The sequence below is a fragment of the Strongylocentrotus purpuratus genome, unplaced genomic scaffold (genome assembly GCF_000002235.5).
Source record: "Strongylocentrotus purpuratus isolate Spur 01 unplaced genomic scaffold, Spur_5.0 spur5_contig_817, whole genome shotgun sequence".
Taxonomy (NCBI): Eukaryota; Metazoa; Echinodermata; class Echinoidea; order Camarodonta; family Strongylocentrotidae; genus Strongylocentrotus; species Strongylocentrotus purpuratus.
In genome coordinates this window covers 174,074-193,022 of record NW_022145521.1, presented here as the reverse complement: position 1 = coordinate 193,022, position 18,949 = coordinate 174,074, and the positions used below count along the sequence as shown (strand labels likewise).

Genomic DNA, 18,949 nt, shown 5'->3' with positions numbered 1-18,949 from the left:
GGTACAAGTATAGGTGGGCTGGTCCAGCTAACATTTTAGACAAAATGAAGGGCACATTTGAGAAAGCTTTTTGTCTCAGCTACATCATACTCGAAGTTCAGCGTAAATGAAGCTAAAATGACGTAGATGTTGCCCGCGAAAGACGGGAATGTAGAATCGAGTTTTGAGAAAAAGTCATGTCCCATAGAGAATACACGCAAAATGTGAAAAATTGACATGCCTCCTTTAATCGCAAAAATACGCCATGATACCTTTGTCAAAATGAAGAATAGTACTGACTGCATTTGTAGAAATTTGTCTCAGCTAGAACATATTAAAATTTGGAAGAAAATTGATCAATATTTACAGAGATACAATCAATTTTCCATAAATATGCTGACGTCATAATATGCAAATTGGAATTTTGAGTTCGGAGGCCATTATGATGACGTCATGAGTTAATTGAGGGTCAAATGAGACATGAAACAATATTTCCGAATCATACTCTTTTAAAATATGAAAACAAATTGGGGTCACCTTGCATCCTAAAGAGCTACAATGGATTTTGTATAGGCGTGTTTTTGCCCATATATGCTATGTATTACAAGAGCTCGCGCGCATGGAGATTTATGTTAAACGGTCGATCATTCCGTTATTAATAGTCATAAAGAGACAAACATGGTATCAATATGTTTGTAAATATATGTGGTATATTATGAAAGAAAAAAAAAAGGCAATTCAATGTTGTGCAAAAGTTTTACGCGCGAAAACGCGCGCGCATGCTCGTACGCGCGATTTTTTATAAAATGCTTAGAATGGGCTAAAACGTATGCAAAATGATTTTCAGACGATTTTGAGCATTTCAAAATTTTGCGCGCGCATTGACGCGCGGACGTACGCGCACGCGCGCGTTATTTGACCTTTCATTGACCGGACGGATATTGACCTTGATCATGATAAATATGAACGAGAAATACCTTTTGGTTATGAAGATATGATCATGAGTTGATTTTCGTAAAATTTTACAAAATGGCGCCTAGATGACGTCATCAGTGAAGGTCAATGTTGAAAACGTTATTGTGTTTGTACATATGTCTATACATATGTGTGCCAAATTTCTAGGCATTTGATTGAGCCATTTCCAAGTTATCTTGTTCACAAAAAAGTGGTTAGAAATAAGAAAAATATATAATAAAGGCAATTCTAACGAAATTATAAGGTGGTCTGTACGTTATACAGCCCACCTGAATATCTTGATAATCAGACAGGCGATCGGTTTGTAGAGTCTTGGGATGCCTGACTGACTCAAAGGTTTATAATTATGATTGCAGCATGAGCTACATCCAGGATTTTGTTTAGAATCTGAGGCAAAGATACCCAATCCCTTTAAAAGCTAGTTATGATATGAAGCCGCCTAAAAAAATATTACAAAAATTAATGGATCAATAAATGGCAAATGTGCGCAACAAAGGTCCTACACTTCGCTCTGTGTTATAAGGTACAAAAAGGTGAGGCGTAATACACTTTACATCTAGATAAAAAACTTGGATGAATATACAGTAGTTTACCGTAGAACATTTGAACAAGGCTTTTAACCCTATATCTTTGATGGATTAAAGCCCAGAGCGAGTGCTGCAAGCGCAAATCTAATATCACTTCTGTCACGGAATCAACCAAATTAAAAATTGAAAGTAAAACTGTAGTAGCACCAATCTGGATGGCCACTTGTCTTTAAAGTGACTAGGTAACATTGCCTCAGATTCTGAAACAAAATCTTGGAGTTAGCTCATGCTGCAATTTATAAACCTGTTAGGTCAGTCAGGAATCCAAAGACTTTTACAAGCCGATTGCCTGTTTGATTATCAAGATATTTATGATTGGAAATCAAAATTTCAAAATTTGTTATCCTAACGGTTTTAATAACACTAGTCTAGTGATGAAAATGAGTATGGTAAAACCGGTCACTCAAAGATTTTTACTTTTTTGAGGCACTTCATGATCATTTTGAAGCGCGATATTTGTAGGGCTTCAATATTACACCATATCACAGACACTGATAACAAGTACTCACAAGCATCTCAGATTTAATTGATAAATGATGCCTTTAAATAGGCCACTTGTCTTTAAGTACAAGATCCACTTTCATTGCTTCTCATGTGTGGTTAATTTAATATGATTATAGATAGTTAAGTGCAGTAGACAATTGTTTTTGTTCAGCTTTCACTTTCCCTGTATAAATAGCGTATATGATTTATAGGGTGCGTTCAATCAAATTTTCGAAGCTAGAATCACAAACATGAATCACAAATCAAAACGTCGTTACAAAAAACAAGGTCACTGCGGTTAGCGTTCAAGCGATTTTTCATCAACGCTGATTCTAGCTCATTTCGAGCCCAGCCACTGCGACTCACACTCGCAGTTTGACCCAGGAAGTATAGGTCAACTTCGGCGCGCGCTTTTTGGAATTGTTTACGGCCGACTGTCGACTGCTGTTTTGAGCATAGATCGCAATAATAAAACAAAGAATGAGAAGGTGATGGAAGGAAGAAACAAAAAATAACATAAGGAAAGACAGAAAGAGATCGTGATAGAATGATTAAAACAAAGAATAACATAAGAGAAGGTGACAGAAGGAAGAAAACAAAGAATAACATAAGGAAAGACAGAAAGAGATCGTGATAGAATGATTAAAACAAAGAATAACATAAGATAAGGCGATAGCAGGAAGAAACAAAAAATAATATAAGGAAAGACAGAAAGAGAAAGTGATAAAATGCTTAAAACAAAGAATATCATTTAAAAAAAGCTGATAGAAGGAAAAAAACAAAGATTAACATAAGAATAGAAGAAAGAAACAAAGAATAACAAAAGAGGAAGTGATATAATTATAAAAACAAAGAATAACATAAGAGAAGGTGATAGAAGGAAAAAACAAAGAATAACATAATGAAAGACAAAAAGAGAATGTGATACAAGGAAGAAACAAAGAATAACATAAGGAAAGACAGAAAGAGATCGTGATAGAATGATTAAAACAAAGAATAACATAAGATAAGGCGATAGCAGGAAGAAACAAACAATAATATAAGGAAAGACAGAAAGAGAAAGTGATACAATGCTTAAAACAAAGAATTACATTACAAAAAGCTGATAGAAGGAAAAAAACAAAGATTAACATAATAATAGAAGGAAGAAACAAAGAATTACAAAAGAGAAAGTGATAGAATTATAAAAACAAAGAATAACATAAGAGTAGGTGATAGAAGGAAAAAACAAAGAATAACATAAGAATAAAAGGAAGAAACAAAGAATAACATAATGAAAGACAAAAAGAGAATGTGATACAAGGAAGAAACAAAAAATAACATAAGGAAAGACAGAAAGAGAAAAAGATAGAAGCAGGCGCGCGGTTTTTGCCCAAACTGGAACAGGCTCCGTCATACACTCATGATTGAGAACTCCGTCCGTTCAATCGAATTTTAGCGACCGTCATTCTGCAGAATCATGATACAAAACGCATCTTTTTCAGCGTTTCATGTTTGTGTTTTCAAACACGTTTATTTTTACGCCCGACGAAAAAATCGCTTGAACGCATTGCGTTTTAAACTAAACGTCTTTAGAAACCGTGATTCTAGGGTGAAAAAGTGTCGATTAAACGCACCCATAGTAAACCATTAATCTACAAAGGACTGGCCAAGGACTACTATCAAAAACTCTTTAGTAGCCTTATCCATTACCTTTTAATGTACAGTATGAACATTACAATTACCGGAGGCGATGATAGTTTGTATCCATTGCCCGAGTAAAGGAGGTTAATATTTATTTTATATCCCACATCGGCAATAAGGTCTATTTAAAGTACATTTTACATACCCAGTAAAGTAAAACAACTGATTCTGCAGACAGTTTAGCTTCAGCTACATGTAGATTTTACAAAGCACAACATGCATACATGTAATACACGTACATGTACAGTCGATGCGCGCTCATTTGACATTGACATTTCGCGTAACCTACTTTGCTATGCTTATTCAATGGGCAAGTGGGACAGCAGCAAAAAAATTACGGTACAAAAGTCCTATCGCAGCAAGATAGTACTTATCTATCGTTGATCATGTGACCTCTTAAGACCAATCTTAGTATGTGGGATATAATGGTAATTAGGGTAAAGTTTTTAGTGTCATGTACATGTAAATAATTGTATTTTCCTGCGGTACAACGTATAGCAGGAAAATGTTGTATATGCTATTCTAGGTCGTTCTGGCAGGCTTTCCCATAAAGTTTGTTATTGATGTAATCTGTGAGTCATTAACTGAGTAATGAAAGATGAGAATATACCAGAATATAAAATGTAACAACTGTAACATTAAAAAATGAGAAGCCTTACCCGTGGATAGCTGAGTTGGAAATAGGATTCCAGATTGGGTTGGAGGTTGGAATCAACACCACACAGAGGCTTCAGAATAGATACACCAGGCATCTCATCTCGGAGAACATTCGTTGGTTTTCTGTACATACATAGTTTCCTGTAAAATGAGAAGTATAATAGCGGTTAGGCCATGAAAAATGTACATTACCTCGAAAGTTTGATATACAGTGTACATGTACATGTGTTCTGATGCTGGGTTTTTGTGAATGCACATGTGCAACTTGTCACTGCTCCTCCATTAGGCTAAATTAAAAAAAAAAACATGTTTAGCGTCCTGCTTTTTTTTTAAATAGGAAGGAGGAGGCCCTTTTTTTTCTTTTTTTCAAAATGGTCGCTCAAAATGGCTGCTCGGTACATTTCCCCTGACAGTCAGGCTATTTTTCAAGTTGGCCGCCGACATTATAAAAAGAAAAAAATTAGAAATAGATCCATTTTAGGCAGTGTTTTTCATGTTTTTTTTTCTTTAAAAAAAAAAAAATCAAAAAAATTAGGAGGCAGCCCCCACAAAGGAAGCGGGCGGGGATGCTAAACATGTTTATTTTTTTAATGGCCTTATAGTGCAGAAGTAAGGATAGTCATATACATAATATGTACTGTACATGTTGTCATAACAACCCAAAATCTGTACAAATCACTGGTGTTTTAAGAGCGAAAATTCATAATGCAAAAACCCACAGAGTTTCAGCGGAGTTTATAAAAAAAAAAAACACACTTGAGAGGTGAGTCTCTTGTTTGGGTGTGTCATTACATTCATGGGTACACTGTAGTTTAGTTGGCTGATAACTTACACCACGCTGGAATGTGGGAGAAGAAAAGAGGGGGGGGGGAATTGATCTAGATACAAACATCCTGTTTACAGCTGTACACCTACACATTTATAGATGCTCTTTCCTTTGAGGTTTGAACTCCTACACACATTGTGCAATGACATCCCACAATTTCTAAACCCATTTCATTTTAATATATTATTGTACATACATGTATATATATATATATATATATATATATATATATAAGCCCAAGAATAGCCCAGATATGTCCAGTAAGTCAAATGAAACTACCCTATGTTATGATTTATTCTGGATTGTTTATCCTGCAGTAGATTGGTTGTTCAAACCAGTGAAATGGATTCAATGGATTCTATAAGAATTTATTTTTCTATACTTACCACAACCCAAGTTTATTTTTGATAAAAATAAAAGTACTCATGTACATGTACATGTATATCTACATGTACGTGGAGTAATTACCCTTACCACTGGGTATAAAGCCACATTTAAAGTTCACTCAGTCAATAAATCTTAATTTTCATGCAACAAATGTCTCTACCACCAATAGGCACAACACATTCCTTCAATTAATTTTAACTGAAGTGTTTAAAACTTAGATTATCTGTCTGTCATTGTTTGTATACACTGTACATGTGTGTGTTTTTTTAAATCATTTTTGTGGTGAAACAAAACAAATGTGCTCAATTGATTAATTCAGTTACCAATTTTCTTTTCAACTCTAAAAGCCTTTCATGTGAAGAAAAAAACACAGTAGGCCTACTATACTAATGTCACTTTCTAACACTGACACAATGAATATAACATGTATCGGTACATGTACATTGTATATCGCAATGCAGACCAAGCAAAGGTGATTCTAGCTGTTACTGCCATTGTGGAGTTGCCCTAATAGAAATGGAAGCTTGAGAGGCCTAGAATTTTCATGTATTGCAGTGGTATCAATATCAAGTCATCTTGCACGTAAACATATAGGCTATCGTATCATCTACATGTACATGTACCTGTACCTCACGTAAATAGCAGGCCTGCAAACTGAAAATTGATAAATAAATCTGTCCATATGGCAAATATGGAAAATACAGCACACATACCGGTACTGCAAACTTGACAATTGACATGTACACTGTACATGTAAAAGTAAGTCCATATTTTGATTTGGTCATAAAATGTACAAATATGTGTACAGTATGGTGTACTGTGGGATCCAACATACAGTATGCTCTAGCAAAAATTTCACTTGGCTTCATTACATCAAGGAGATGTCAGTGACATCTCCCTGATTACATTACATCATTAGGGTCGCAATAGACCCGTTTACTTTAAAGCTATGGATGTTTCTTTCCTGGGGACCTAGTGTCGAGGTAATGAACTACAATACTTGGAATCCAGTCTGAATACATTACTTGTTGTTATGTCGGGTAAGCCTTGGGCAAGCGTTCAGGTTGTCAAGAACAGCATTTGTTTAAAAAGTATGCCTAAAATTTATTCAAAATCGGTCTACTGAATTAGGTTTTAGAAACTTTTGGGCTAAAGTTAAGGATTTGGTCAGTGTAGAATATCAAATATAGTGCTTTGGAGCTGAAGCACGCGTGGTGCAACCAGTCACAGTGTCTCGTGAACTGCTATCAACAACTGTACGTACAGTACATACATGAATGTGTATGTACATGTACATTATGTAGGCTACAGGAGCAAAGAACAATTTTTTATCTTTCACACTTTAAACAAATATAACAAAGTAAGCTCAAAGTAAGAGCTCTCGAAAAAATAGTACAACTCCACAAATAAATTTAGAGAGCCCCAGGGAGCAAAACAGAATTTTCGGCATGGCTTCAGTGCTCTAAATCATTTCCAAAAGCAAGTTGGATTTTTTTTTTTTACGTTCAACAATCAAGTTACAAAGGTTAGAGGAATGTCAAAGCCTCAAGAGAATCGACGACGTTCAAAAGTTCAAATTAGGGCTCATAATAATATATTTCAAAAAATGCAATGAGCTCTGTTTTGCAGAAAGCACCAAAGTCGCAGAAATGTGACACACAGTCCCCAGGAGTTGTTGTGTTGTTGGAGACTTGCTGACTGCATGGCTCTCTTTCATAGAATATTTTCATTTTATGAAAAAAAATCCAGTCTAGGTGTAAAAGTCACAGATACAGTTGATCTTAATTTGCTATTTTTCAAAAAAATCTAAGAAATCTGAAACAATGAAAGGTTTACTAAACCTGAGCATGGGCTTTAAGCTTTATTACAACTTAAGATTAATTGTGTTGTTTTTGTACAACAGAGCTAATAACATGTACAGAATTGTAGGTTACATTATAGACATGCATTCTGCATACCATATGAAAACAACATTGCAATGCAGCAATTTGAAAATAATATTAATTGCTAACCGGTACCGGTATAAATGTGTAGGGCTATTATATCGCTTTGTCTAGTGGGATACAAAATTAAAAATAGTCAGCCGAAAAAAGGTACTTCTGGAGGTTTCTATAATGTACTGTATAGCTGGGAGTTTTGAAAATCAAATCAGAGTTCACTTTTAAACCATCATTAGCCATGCATCAAGTCTATTAGATTCTGGATTTATAATTCATTATCTTGATCACCTGGGATATTAATAATTTGGATAGATCTACAGTAGATCTATGGACCTTGCCCCGCAAACCCTTCTAGAATCTTCTTCAGGATAACCATAATGCCAGCAAACTCGTTTCAGACTTGAAATCGCTGTTTGGATGACATCGGATGTAATAACATTTACCCTTCAAGCAAAGCTAAATTTTGGATACCGGTATTATATTTTGCTAAACACATACCTTGCAGTATCCTTTATCATCTGTATTATTACTGTATAGATCGCTGTTTCTTTTGTATAACTGGGGCTATACTTTAATAAAGTAAATATAAATTCACTTTTGTGTGACATATACATGTATGTACTGGTCTTTAAATGAATTTTGAATCCAAATCATCCAACCCATCAAAATCAAGCACTTTGCTTAAATCATAAAATTATCATGCTATTACAAATTTATGAAGTACATGTACATGTAGACTTTTAATTAAATATTAATGCAAAATACTTTAATAAATGTTATTGAAATCAGGACAATATTTGTACATTAATTTATTGGGGTGGATAGGTAAATAATTCATACAGTACTACAGTACATGTAAAAGAGAGCAAAAAATTGAAAAATGTTTTGACATCATTTTTTCATCCATAGGAATATTGCAGGCCCTTTTCCTTTTCTTTCTACAAGTGTATTAGATGGCATATGAAATTATTAAACTCTCCTTCATTACTGAAATAAAATCAAATAATTAAAAACAACTTCTTCTTTTTTCCCTTTTTTTCATTACGGTATTTCTATTCATCCGATGACCATTTAACCATACATGTTATCCAACTCTTCTTGAAATTTGCATAAACCAATAGTCCAATACACCCACATACCACTGTTGTTGGTAGACCTTATTGTAGGTGTACATACTGTACATGTAGTATCATGACTGTGAATTAGCCTGCTATGCCTTGTTTGTAGAGAAGCTTTTGTGTTGATATTGTGGTTTCTCAGGCTAATATAATTTGCATTGAGATGAGTTGTTTGGAAGGGTTGATGAAGGTCCCTTTCAAAAGTGCATAGTGATGCTCTGGCAATCTATATTACTAATACGCAAAATCGCCGCGGGGGGTCCAACACGGGCCAAAACGGTTCCTCAAAAACGTCTTTCCGCGACCCCGCCCGCCTCCGCCGTGGCGCGGGGAGGGCGGCACAATTCCACGAGGCCTGTCTCCCGTAACCCGCGTGCCACGTCGACCCCGCGATCGACGTCCATGCCGTTAAACGCGGTTTCGGGGCGGCCGGGGAGGACGGGCGGACGAGAGCACGGCGGGCGTCGCGGATTGCGAGGAGGCGACGAACCCGCGAGAGCGAGTCGGCAAGGCGTGCACCCGCCCTCTGTCTAATTATCAAAGAGAGACGAAGAGACACACGATGGACGAAAATCCACTCGCGTCAACGGGTGTAGCAAGTCTCATTGTAAAGGCTGCGGCATATCCCGAATTAGGCCTCTTGCTATAGGATTCGCTTTGCAGCATGTAAGAGAAATACACATCAACAGACGACTCACTCGGGTGATGGGATGTAGCCAATATGTACGCTCAACGGGTTGAGCTTACCCGTGTTATGGGTCTTTCTATAGGATATGCTTTGTAGGCCAGGCGCCCACAGTGTACGTGTATTACACGCTCTCAGGTCACACACATGCACACACCACAGTCGATTCGAGTCGAGGCGATTGCGACAACTGGCGCAAACCATGGACCTATTTTCACGTAAAATCTTTACTCTGAAAATAATTATACAAATTCTGTGATCTATGCCAACATAATCATAGTCCAAGCTTCTGTTTTATTGGTCTTTTCATGAAAACTACATCGAAATCACAACAAGAATAGCGCAAATAGATCTGTGATAGTACGTCTTCACGTGACAGTTCAGTTGCAAACTGCCTTGAGCCCACAGTGTATTGCCACGGCAGCTGAGCGCTGCTGTCGGGGGTGCTGTCGGAGCTGAGTGTGTGAGCGTGGAGTAGCGGTGACCGGAGTAGCCAGGTCTGTCCGTGGTGTGAGGAGAGTCTAAACAACACTTTGAAATTGCTATTATTGCCCCGATTTCATTATAGTTTCGTGAATAGATGTATGAAACCTGGGCTTGGATTGTGATTATTCTAGCCATGTATAGTTGTATACTGAATTTCGATAATCATTTTTCAAATTAAAGTTTTCACAAGAAAATCAGACGGTCGTCATGGTCGTTTAAAAACATGATAATACTTTTAGTATGATACAGTTCTTGCATCAAATCAATTTTAAAAATATGGGGGGGGGGGGGGGTCAGGTAACTCAAAGCGATTTGAGTGCAGGCGTGGTGTCCACGGGTACAAAGGGCTGAACCCCCGAAAGCTCGGGGGTTTTAGGCATTTAATTACGGTCAGATGAGCATATTTTTAATGCCTTATTTGTGACACTGGCAGGTCGATCACTAATTGGCGTGGGGTCCATAGTAGAGTTGCGTACCAACTACGCTGAGCTGAGAGTACGCTGGCCTACATGTATACCCTGAGGGACGCAAAAAAGTACGCAAGATAGACGCAAACAATTTAATATGTTTAACAAAATTCACGTACTTTCGGCGTAGAAACTTGACGCAGAAAGTACGCCTTTTTTTACGTAACACTACGCTACTAAACTAAACAAACTGCATCTTTAAATGAATTAATGAAAAATTAGCCCAAGAAAAAGTAGCCCCCAAAAATTTTCCCAAAATTTGATATAGATCGAGTCCCCGAAAAAAAAATCTTTCACTGGATTCTACGCTCACAGTCCCACACACAGTCGAGTCAATTTGTGCACAAACCGTCCGATTTTTCGCGTAAAATCTTTACTTTGAAAATAATTATACACATTTTGTGAACAATGCCAACATAATCATAATCCAAGCCTCTGCATATGTAGTCTTTTCATGAAACTACATTGAAATCACAACAATAATAATGCAAATAAATAGTAATTATCGAGATCCTATCTGACATAGTTTGTTTTACGATGCGCCATTCATGGTCAAACAGCATATATTATAAAAATTCTCTATATAAAGATAATCTAAAATTTTTTTGGATAGCACATAGGCCTCTATCTATCTATTTGGCCCCCTCCCCTAGAATCCCGTGGATTTTCCACGGGTCCTGCTAGTGATATATATTGTACATGTACATGTACATAGTAGACAATTAGACATGTACCCTAAAAGTATTAGAAGCACCATAGAAGTACAAGTGGTAGTAGTAGTAGTAGTAGTAGTAGTAGTAGAAGTAGTAGTAGTAGTAGTAGTAGTAGTAGTAGAAGTAGTAGTAGTAGTAGTAGTAGTAGTAGTAGTAGTAAAGTAGTAGTAGTAGTAGTAGTAGTAGTAGTAGTAGTAGTAGAAGTAGTACATGTAGGGGACTAGAAGTAGGAGTAGTAGAAGTAGCAGTAGGGGTAGCAGTAGGAGTAGTAGAAGTAGTAGTAGTGGTGTTTGATGAACAATTCAAAATAATTTTAAGCCAGTTTCTCACAAAATACATGTACATTTTAAATTTACAGATGTCATAATCACATCATCCGCTGATTTTCATTGAAAGCTGACCAATATTTCTAATTTTTCAATCAGTCTCTTGACTCTCGGTTAATAGGCTTTATGACTGAAAGATTGAATCTAAGACTCTCTCCCAGGATATTTTTGTATCTGAAAATAAAAGCTACTCCGTAGCCACTGTCATATTTTCTGATCCCTCAGTCAAAAGCCATGATCCCAGCTAAATGTATTTTGTATGGAATATTGTCCACATAGTAATCTTGTGAGATTTTACCAATGATAAGTGACTCCCTACATGTATTTCAATCAGGCAGATTGTTGAATGAAAAATCCATAGCATTCAGTGTGAGTGTATTACAAATATGCACTGCCAACACGGGAACTCCTGGCAAGGCCAACTTTGAACACAGGGACCCAGTTTGAAGGGAAACAACTCTACATCATGTACAGTCATGGGCTAGTAACTCCATGGTAAAGTCAATCAGAACGGTTGTCAGCAAGGTCAACAAACTTTCTTCCACTTTCTCTCTCTCTCTCTCTCTCTCTCTCTATATACCTGGGCCCAAGGTCAACAAACTTTCTTCCTCTTGATCTCTCTCTCTTTACCTGGGCCCTGTCTAATCTACATGTACATGTATATGATAAGAAATTGCATCAGTCTTTAAATACTGAGAGTCAAATGCGCTGCACGGTCTGCACCTACATGTAGCACAGGGTACATGGTACTCTACACTAATTATGTGGCATCATACATGTAGTTTGGTCCAAACATTTCAACTCTCATTGGCCCAAATTCACATAGGAGGTTTGTCGATAAACCAGGTTTGTAAAAAACGTGTCAAAACGCGTCATATGACGTACATAAACCTCGGTTTGTCGACAAACCTCCTTTGTGAATTCGGGCCTCTGAGTTTCTGGTCAAATTTCAAATGTGAGGGCATTTGAATAGCAACCCTTTTCACAGGGCATTTCTATTGATGCATGTGGCCAAACTGTTGTATGGGTAAAAAGAATTGTAACAAAGGCCAACAAATTCTTTTCACTTTTAACAGAACTCAACCTACTAATGGTCAACAAATCTTTTCCCTCTCTCTTTATTTGCACTAATATCATTAGGCCAATTACCGTAAAACAGTCTGAAAGGAAAGGTGCACAATGAATACTATCGGTGATAGAGCAGAGATCTATTAAAGTGTTTCTATTTTTAGAAATTTAGACCTACCACTGTGTCTTTCAAAAGATTATGTGACCCCACATACAGTGTACACCAGAACTATAGAACATCATATAACTAGGCGCCTCTTTGACTTTCTTTTTGAACGATAACTTGATAAAGTACCCAGGACCAGGTCCTGATCTAGTCTGATTGTTGTACCATACACAAATCCTTTAACTGGTCGGGGCTTATCGTGAGCAGCACTGATGATCGGCCAGCTGCCATGTCAATTGATGTCTTCAACATTAGTCTATTAATACAGTGTATGACGTTTCTTTAAAACGATGCCACTTTCTGATACGTATGCATAAATGACAAGGGCTTTCTATTCGCCATGTCACGCACCCACAAGTCCATTCATTGTGGCATTTCTAAAGAAACCTGACAAAAATTTTTCCACAAGTCATTCACACCATACATGTCATGTACACGTAAACATGTACATACATGTACATAGAGACCTACAAAGAAACATATTTTTGAAACTTGAGTCCTAACTGAACTCATAACCCCGCAATATTCAGTACAAGATTTCCTCTATAAAATGTTCAGTTCAGTACAGGTACTGTACATGTACATGACCCATAATGTACAAGTCATACATGTGTACTGCATCCACTTACAGAATACAGATTACAGATTTATTTAAAGAACTTCTATTGAACCACTCGCTCGGCTCTGTCAAAAGTTTGTTGCCCCGGTTCTGCATGAAAGGTCACTCAATTTTAAAGAGGAGTGCATGAAGGTCTTCAAACGTGACTCAATACTCCCACCCCCATAATCCACTCCCACCCCCATAATCCCCTCCCACTAAAGTACTTTAATAACAAAATGAAAGTTTGCAGTCTGTGTATGGACATGTGTAGATTTACTAGGTTGGCACTAAAGAAATTTGAAAGTGTTTATCTGACATTTTACACTGTAGTGATTAAACTTTTCTGTGTAGCTGATGTTCGGGGAAACCCTTTTATAGCAGGTTGAGCTGTGAGAAAGAAGAAAGTTTTATAGATTTTAGTGAAAGCTGGGAAGAAATTAGTCAAGTCACAAGTTAAAGAAAGTTGTGAATGTTTAAAAGACTTAAAAATCCCACCAAAGTACTGTATTGCAAAATATGCAATTTTCTGTTTTACTTTGTCTCATTTGAGGTGAGAATTCCCTATATTACACTGTAAGATATTAAGAATGTACATGTACTGTACAAGCATTTTTACATTTCAGATGCAGCTTTACCACTGGTGGTCACTATGTTTCACTTCAGCAGTTTACATTTACAAGTATAAAAAACCTTCTTTCTATCAGTTTTCCTTCCAATTTTCATTGATCATTTCCATGACTTTCTGCTTCCTTCAGAGTAGCTTGCTGTTAATTCTGGGTTGAATTTCCCTTTAATTTTCCAACAAAAATATAATATTGAAATATTGAAGAATCAGTTTAAAAGATTGTGGGTAGAAATATTATGTACCGGTATATGGAATTCCTTTGGAATACCATAGGCACAAGATGGAAATGACTAAATAAGGCAAATTAAAACTAACTCCTTCTATCTAATCAAGATTAGTCACAGATGAGAATGTACAGTACATGTGTATATTTACGGTACAGTACATGTATAACATGTTGAAATTCCATACTAGGTACCTGCACACAAGATACCCAAGGCCAAGAGATCAATTTATATAACAAATTGTTCATAAAATCTCTTTTGCCCATGAAATACAGAAGCTTAAAACATGTTAAGAACTTCAGATTGCATGGCTTTCTGGAATTTGTTACTTTATTGTCTAGACTTCCTTAGATTGAAAAGATTATTCTTCATTTCATGCCATCTCTCTGTTGTTGTCCCTCCGCTTTTCGGAGATCAGCGAGTTTATTGCATTTGAAATACAATTAGACTACAGTACATGTCTTCTAGCATTCAACTCAGTTATTTGCAAAGTCAATTATTGAAAATTTGTCTTTCTTCCCTATTTTGGAGTACATATTATGTAATGTTCTGTGAACATTCCTGCGAATCTGCAACTTTGGAATATAAAAGAGAAGTACAAAACATAGAAAGAAAGAAATTAAGTAGCTTTTCATGAACACCTTTTGTGACAACAGCCCGGAAAGAGGTACATGTACATGTAGTGCATATGAATTGATGATGCTCAATAAACATGGGCTACATGTATAGTCTATAAATGTAGCTGTATGTGTACCGTATGTACCGTACATACCGCGCATGCGTACTTCTCTTCACTATGTTGAATCAATGTGGGATGAATTGGGTTAGGACGAGGAATCACCCTTTTTCCCATCAAAGACTTCTTAAAATTATAATTTCAAGTGGTTGGACGGATGCCCAGAGGAGTCGAAAAACATTATAAGTGAAAATTGTAAATACTACTTCTTTACATTTCGACCGCGGAGTACCACTTTTCCAGCAACGATCCAAGCTAGACCAAATTTTCTGTCTCTTTAGTTCGTTAAGTCTCTTATTTGGGTAGGGTCGGCTTCTCTCTTTAGAGACAGAAACCGACCATAGGTGTTTACTTTCAAACACCATGGCCATTTACGGCCATATGTTTATGCCCCCAAAATTCCCCAAAATTTCATTTTACCTCATGCATATCCGATTTATTCTATTTTGAAAATTAGGCCTAGAAGTCTAGGCTATTAATATACATACGTCGGATCCACTTACCAACTTGACTGAATAAATCTGTATAATGGTCCATTTTTAGGAAATTATGGGTCAAAATCTACATCCATGTTAAAAATCTTGCAAGCCGTAGTTTAAACTCTCGCTGCGCATGACGTCATCTAAATATCATCCCTTCTAGTCTACGGCTACGCCGAAGGCAAAATGATTATGAAGGAAAAACTGTGCGCGAGCTACAAGTTGGTAATGACGTTATCACAGTTTTTCTTCATAATCAAGACTAGAAGGGATGGATCGCGTAAATATTCACTTCTGAATGACAAACGCCTATAAACTAAAACAACAACAACAACATAAAAATATGGCCGTAAATACTAAATGGCCATGGTGTTTGAAAGTGAACGCCTATGGTCGGTTTCTGTCTCTATAGGTCTAGGCATAGAGAGGAGCCGATCCTACCCAAATAAGAGGCTTAACGAACGAAAGAGACAGAAAATTCGGTCTACGATCAAGCCTGGATTTGATGAATATTTTTTGTTCAATCCGAAGGCAAAGCTTGCAAAGGAGAAGGATTTATGTTTTTTTTAATATCCGGACACAACTCGACACCCAACACTCATCATACTTAATTCATAACGCTTGCACTTGATTGATAGATCCAGTGATACTTACACGTAGAATATTCCAACAAAATGAAAGAAAACCTGTGCCACTGCTAACGCAAGGAATACGATAGCCAAACCCACGGCCAGGTAGTCCCCGTAGGTCGCGTCGGGAAAATACACCATCATTGTCTGCGAATAAAAGGCGATTTTTGAAGAAGATGTCCGCAACAAGACGGGGAATCCCACTCGACTACCGCTGGAACAATCACCGCTTAACAACATGACGATAATCCCCACATTTTATGGGGAAATGTGCCGAAATTAGGTGGCAGCGCCGGAATGCTTACATGCAGTTTCTGATTCTACTTGAGATCTAAATGAATGAAGAACGGAGATCCACGATCACATAGATTAGATAGGTATTCTCCGCGGATATCGTAGTAGAATAGGCTAGGCAGAGCCAGCCGTTCAGATAAATTATAGAATGCGATGGCCGTTATTTCAGTGTCACGAAGAGAAGGAGTGACCGTTATCATAATAACCGCCTAGCGCATTGAAAAAATAACTGGATGGGTGGGGCTAGCTCTCGAGAAACCCTATCGCGCTTGCAGAACGTACTATCAAGAAGTTACTAGCCACTATTACACCAAAAGTGACTTTTATGTACCGGTAGCTATATAGATCTAGATTTTTTTGGAAAAACTATTATCTCATTACCGCTCAAGTTTTTTTAACGAATTGTCTTGCAACATCGTTTAATTCGCCTTTAGACATTACTTCTTATTGCACGTCACAATGAGTAGTATTGAAAAATAAAGTTTTGTTAGCCCTATAGTAGGCCTGTAGTAGTTACCCGGGAGTAGATCTAGTTATTGTATTTCATTCAGTCATTCATTTAAAAAGTTTTAAAAAATGACACATTAATCTATCCATTCACCCAATTATATTGATATTTATTTACTTATTTATTTATTCATTAATTCATAATTTATTAATTTATTTATTACTTTTACTTATAAATAGCCTTTTTTTAATGGCACCTGATTTGGGGTATACGGGTTATCACGCATTACAGCTAGTTGAGCTATGCTGCATAGACTTGAGCTTGACACAACTTCACAAGACAAGGTTATATTCAGGGACGATGCATTTTCCCCTAACCTCTTCAAATGGGTCGATTTTTGTTGATCGGGATGCCGCAAAGCTAAACAGCACCGTCAGTATGTTCTTAACTGCGGCCGCCACGATCTGACTTCTAGTTACTCTAATTTCAGTTACTAGTAATTCAATGATATCTCTTGGCCGAAGATCCGTTTTCAAACTTCTAAACGAAGCGAGTATAGAGAGCCAAACACTATTGCAACAGAAACTGTATTTTCGAAAAATAAACTCAAGGGCAATTTCTATATCTTATTTATAGGCTATCCCATGTATATAATGTTCGCAGAGGCGGATCTAGCTTATAGGGGGTGACCCAATGACGCGTGCCGCGTAGCGGCGAGGCGATTTTCTTCTCTCTCTTTTTTTTTTTGGGGGGGGGGTGCTATTTTGAACCCCCGTTTTCCTGGCATCTACTAACACAATAGAGACCATCAAATGCAGTGCACGATAACGTCTTTTTAAATCAAAATAACAGTTTAATACACAGTTATATCCATGCAGAGTTATCATGTGTTTGGTTACTGTTATGAGTTGAATATCTTCTCACAATATTCTCCAGTGTGCGTTCTTTGGTTGTGGTCTCACTCTAACTTGATGTCGTTTTTCTATGCACATCTCATTTTCACTACTTGGCAGCCCAATGGGGGGGGGGGGGGCAGTAGATCCGCCACTGGTTCGGATTAGGTCATTGTCATGTTCGCGCATTTCAATAGTTGACGCAAGAGGCTTTTGAAATTGCCTCAGGTTGCTTTATTCCAAAAAATAGCTACATTTGCGATCTTTGTATTTTAAAAGATCATTTTACGGTAACGGTTGTTTTTGCACACACACAAATAAAGGAAAACCGCGATATTATGAAACCTTACATCTAATCCATGAGTATCAAAACGCTCTTCAACTGTGTAAAGTGTCCTCTTTGAGTGACCGCAGAGAATGTCTGTGCCTCAAATTTGCAAAGAAGCTGCTCAAGCCTGGGCAGTGGGCACTGGCGTACCTATGGGGGGGGGGGACAGGGAGGCAGAGTGCCCCCCCCCCCCTGACGGGCTCCAGGGGGGGGGGGAAAGAAAAAGGGGAAAGAAAAGAAAAGAAAGGAAAGGAAAGAAAAAGAAAAAAGGAAAAGGGAAGAAAAAAGGAAAAAGAGAAAAAAAGGAAAAAAAGGAAAGAAAAAAGGAAGAAGAAGAGAAAAGGAAGAAAAAGGGAAAAGAAAAGGAAAGGAATAAAAATGGGGAAATTAAAAAAAAAAAAGACCATGGCCGTACGCACCAGGGGGGGGGGGCAGTTGACCCCAGATATTTTGAAAATGTACAGTTTTTTTCCTGAAAATGTAGTGTAGGCCTATACCAAATCCTTCAATTCTACTTTTGAAAATGCAAAAGTACCCTCATGACCAGTTCGGTCGCTCGTACTCCCTTCACTCCTCTTGCTTTTGAGATTGTTCGAAAACTTTTAACGCATCTTTCCCCCTCCCCCACCAGAAAAATATTCCGCATACGGCCCTGAAAAATTAAAACAAATAAAAATAGGAAAATATAAGTGATATAACAAATTCGAAACTCTTCGCTGGCGCGAACTGCTTGCTAGCCTATTTTGTATTAATTGTTTTCACTTGCTCGTCCCCCTGAAAAAAGAAAAGGATTAGTATTGCCTAATACAATTGTGCTTGCCCCGACGGGCCCCGACCTGCAACCATGGCAACAATAACACACAATATATGTACCAAATGTTACTAAAAGAGACTGATTCATTTTTCTCGCTCGCTACACTCGCTCGCGAATAAAATGAATAGACATTGCTTTGGAAACAATAATGTGCCCACCCTTGACCTGCAACAATATCATTAAAAATGGAAGAGTTTTTTCGCCCTCTCGCCAAAAGGAATTGAATCGCGTTAAACGCGATTGCGTCCATCCTGACCTGCACCAATAAAAACAAGTTTATTTATTAATTTCTATTAAAAGAGCATTTGTTTTGTTTTTTTTGCTTGCTCGCT

The 18,949-nt window shown here is 37.3% G+C and overlaps 1 protein-coding gene across 1 annotated transcript in view; it reads right to left on the bottom strand.

Annotated features, from left to right (window-relative positions):
- LOC105443151 (ceramide glucosyltransferase-B-like) overlaps window positions 1-16,179 on the bottom strand; it is a 43,062-nt gene extending 26,883 nt beyond the window's left edge. The window contains exons 1-2 of the mRNA XM_030980054.1: window positions 15,866-16,179; window positions 4,367-4,505 (exon numbers count right to left, since the gene is read on the bottom strand). Of these exons, the coding sequence (XP_030835914.1) occupies window positions 4,367-4,505; window positions 15,866-16,080 (354 nt within the window). The 5' untranslated portion in view covers window positions 16,081-16,179. The remainder of the gene's footprint in view (window positions 1-4,366; window positions 4,506-15,865) is intronic.
- Window positions 16,180-18,949: the final 2,770 nt, after the last annotated feature.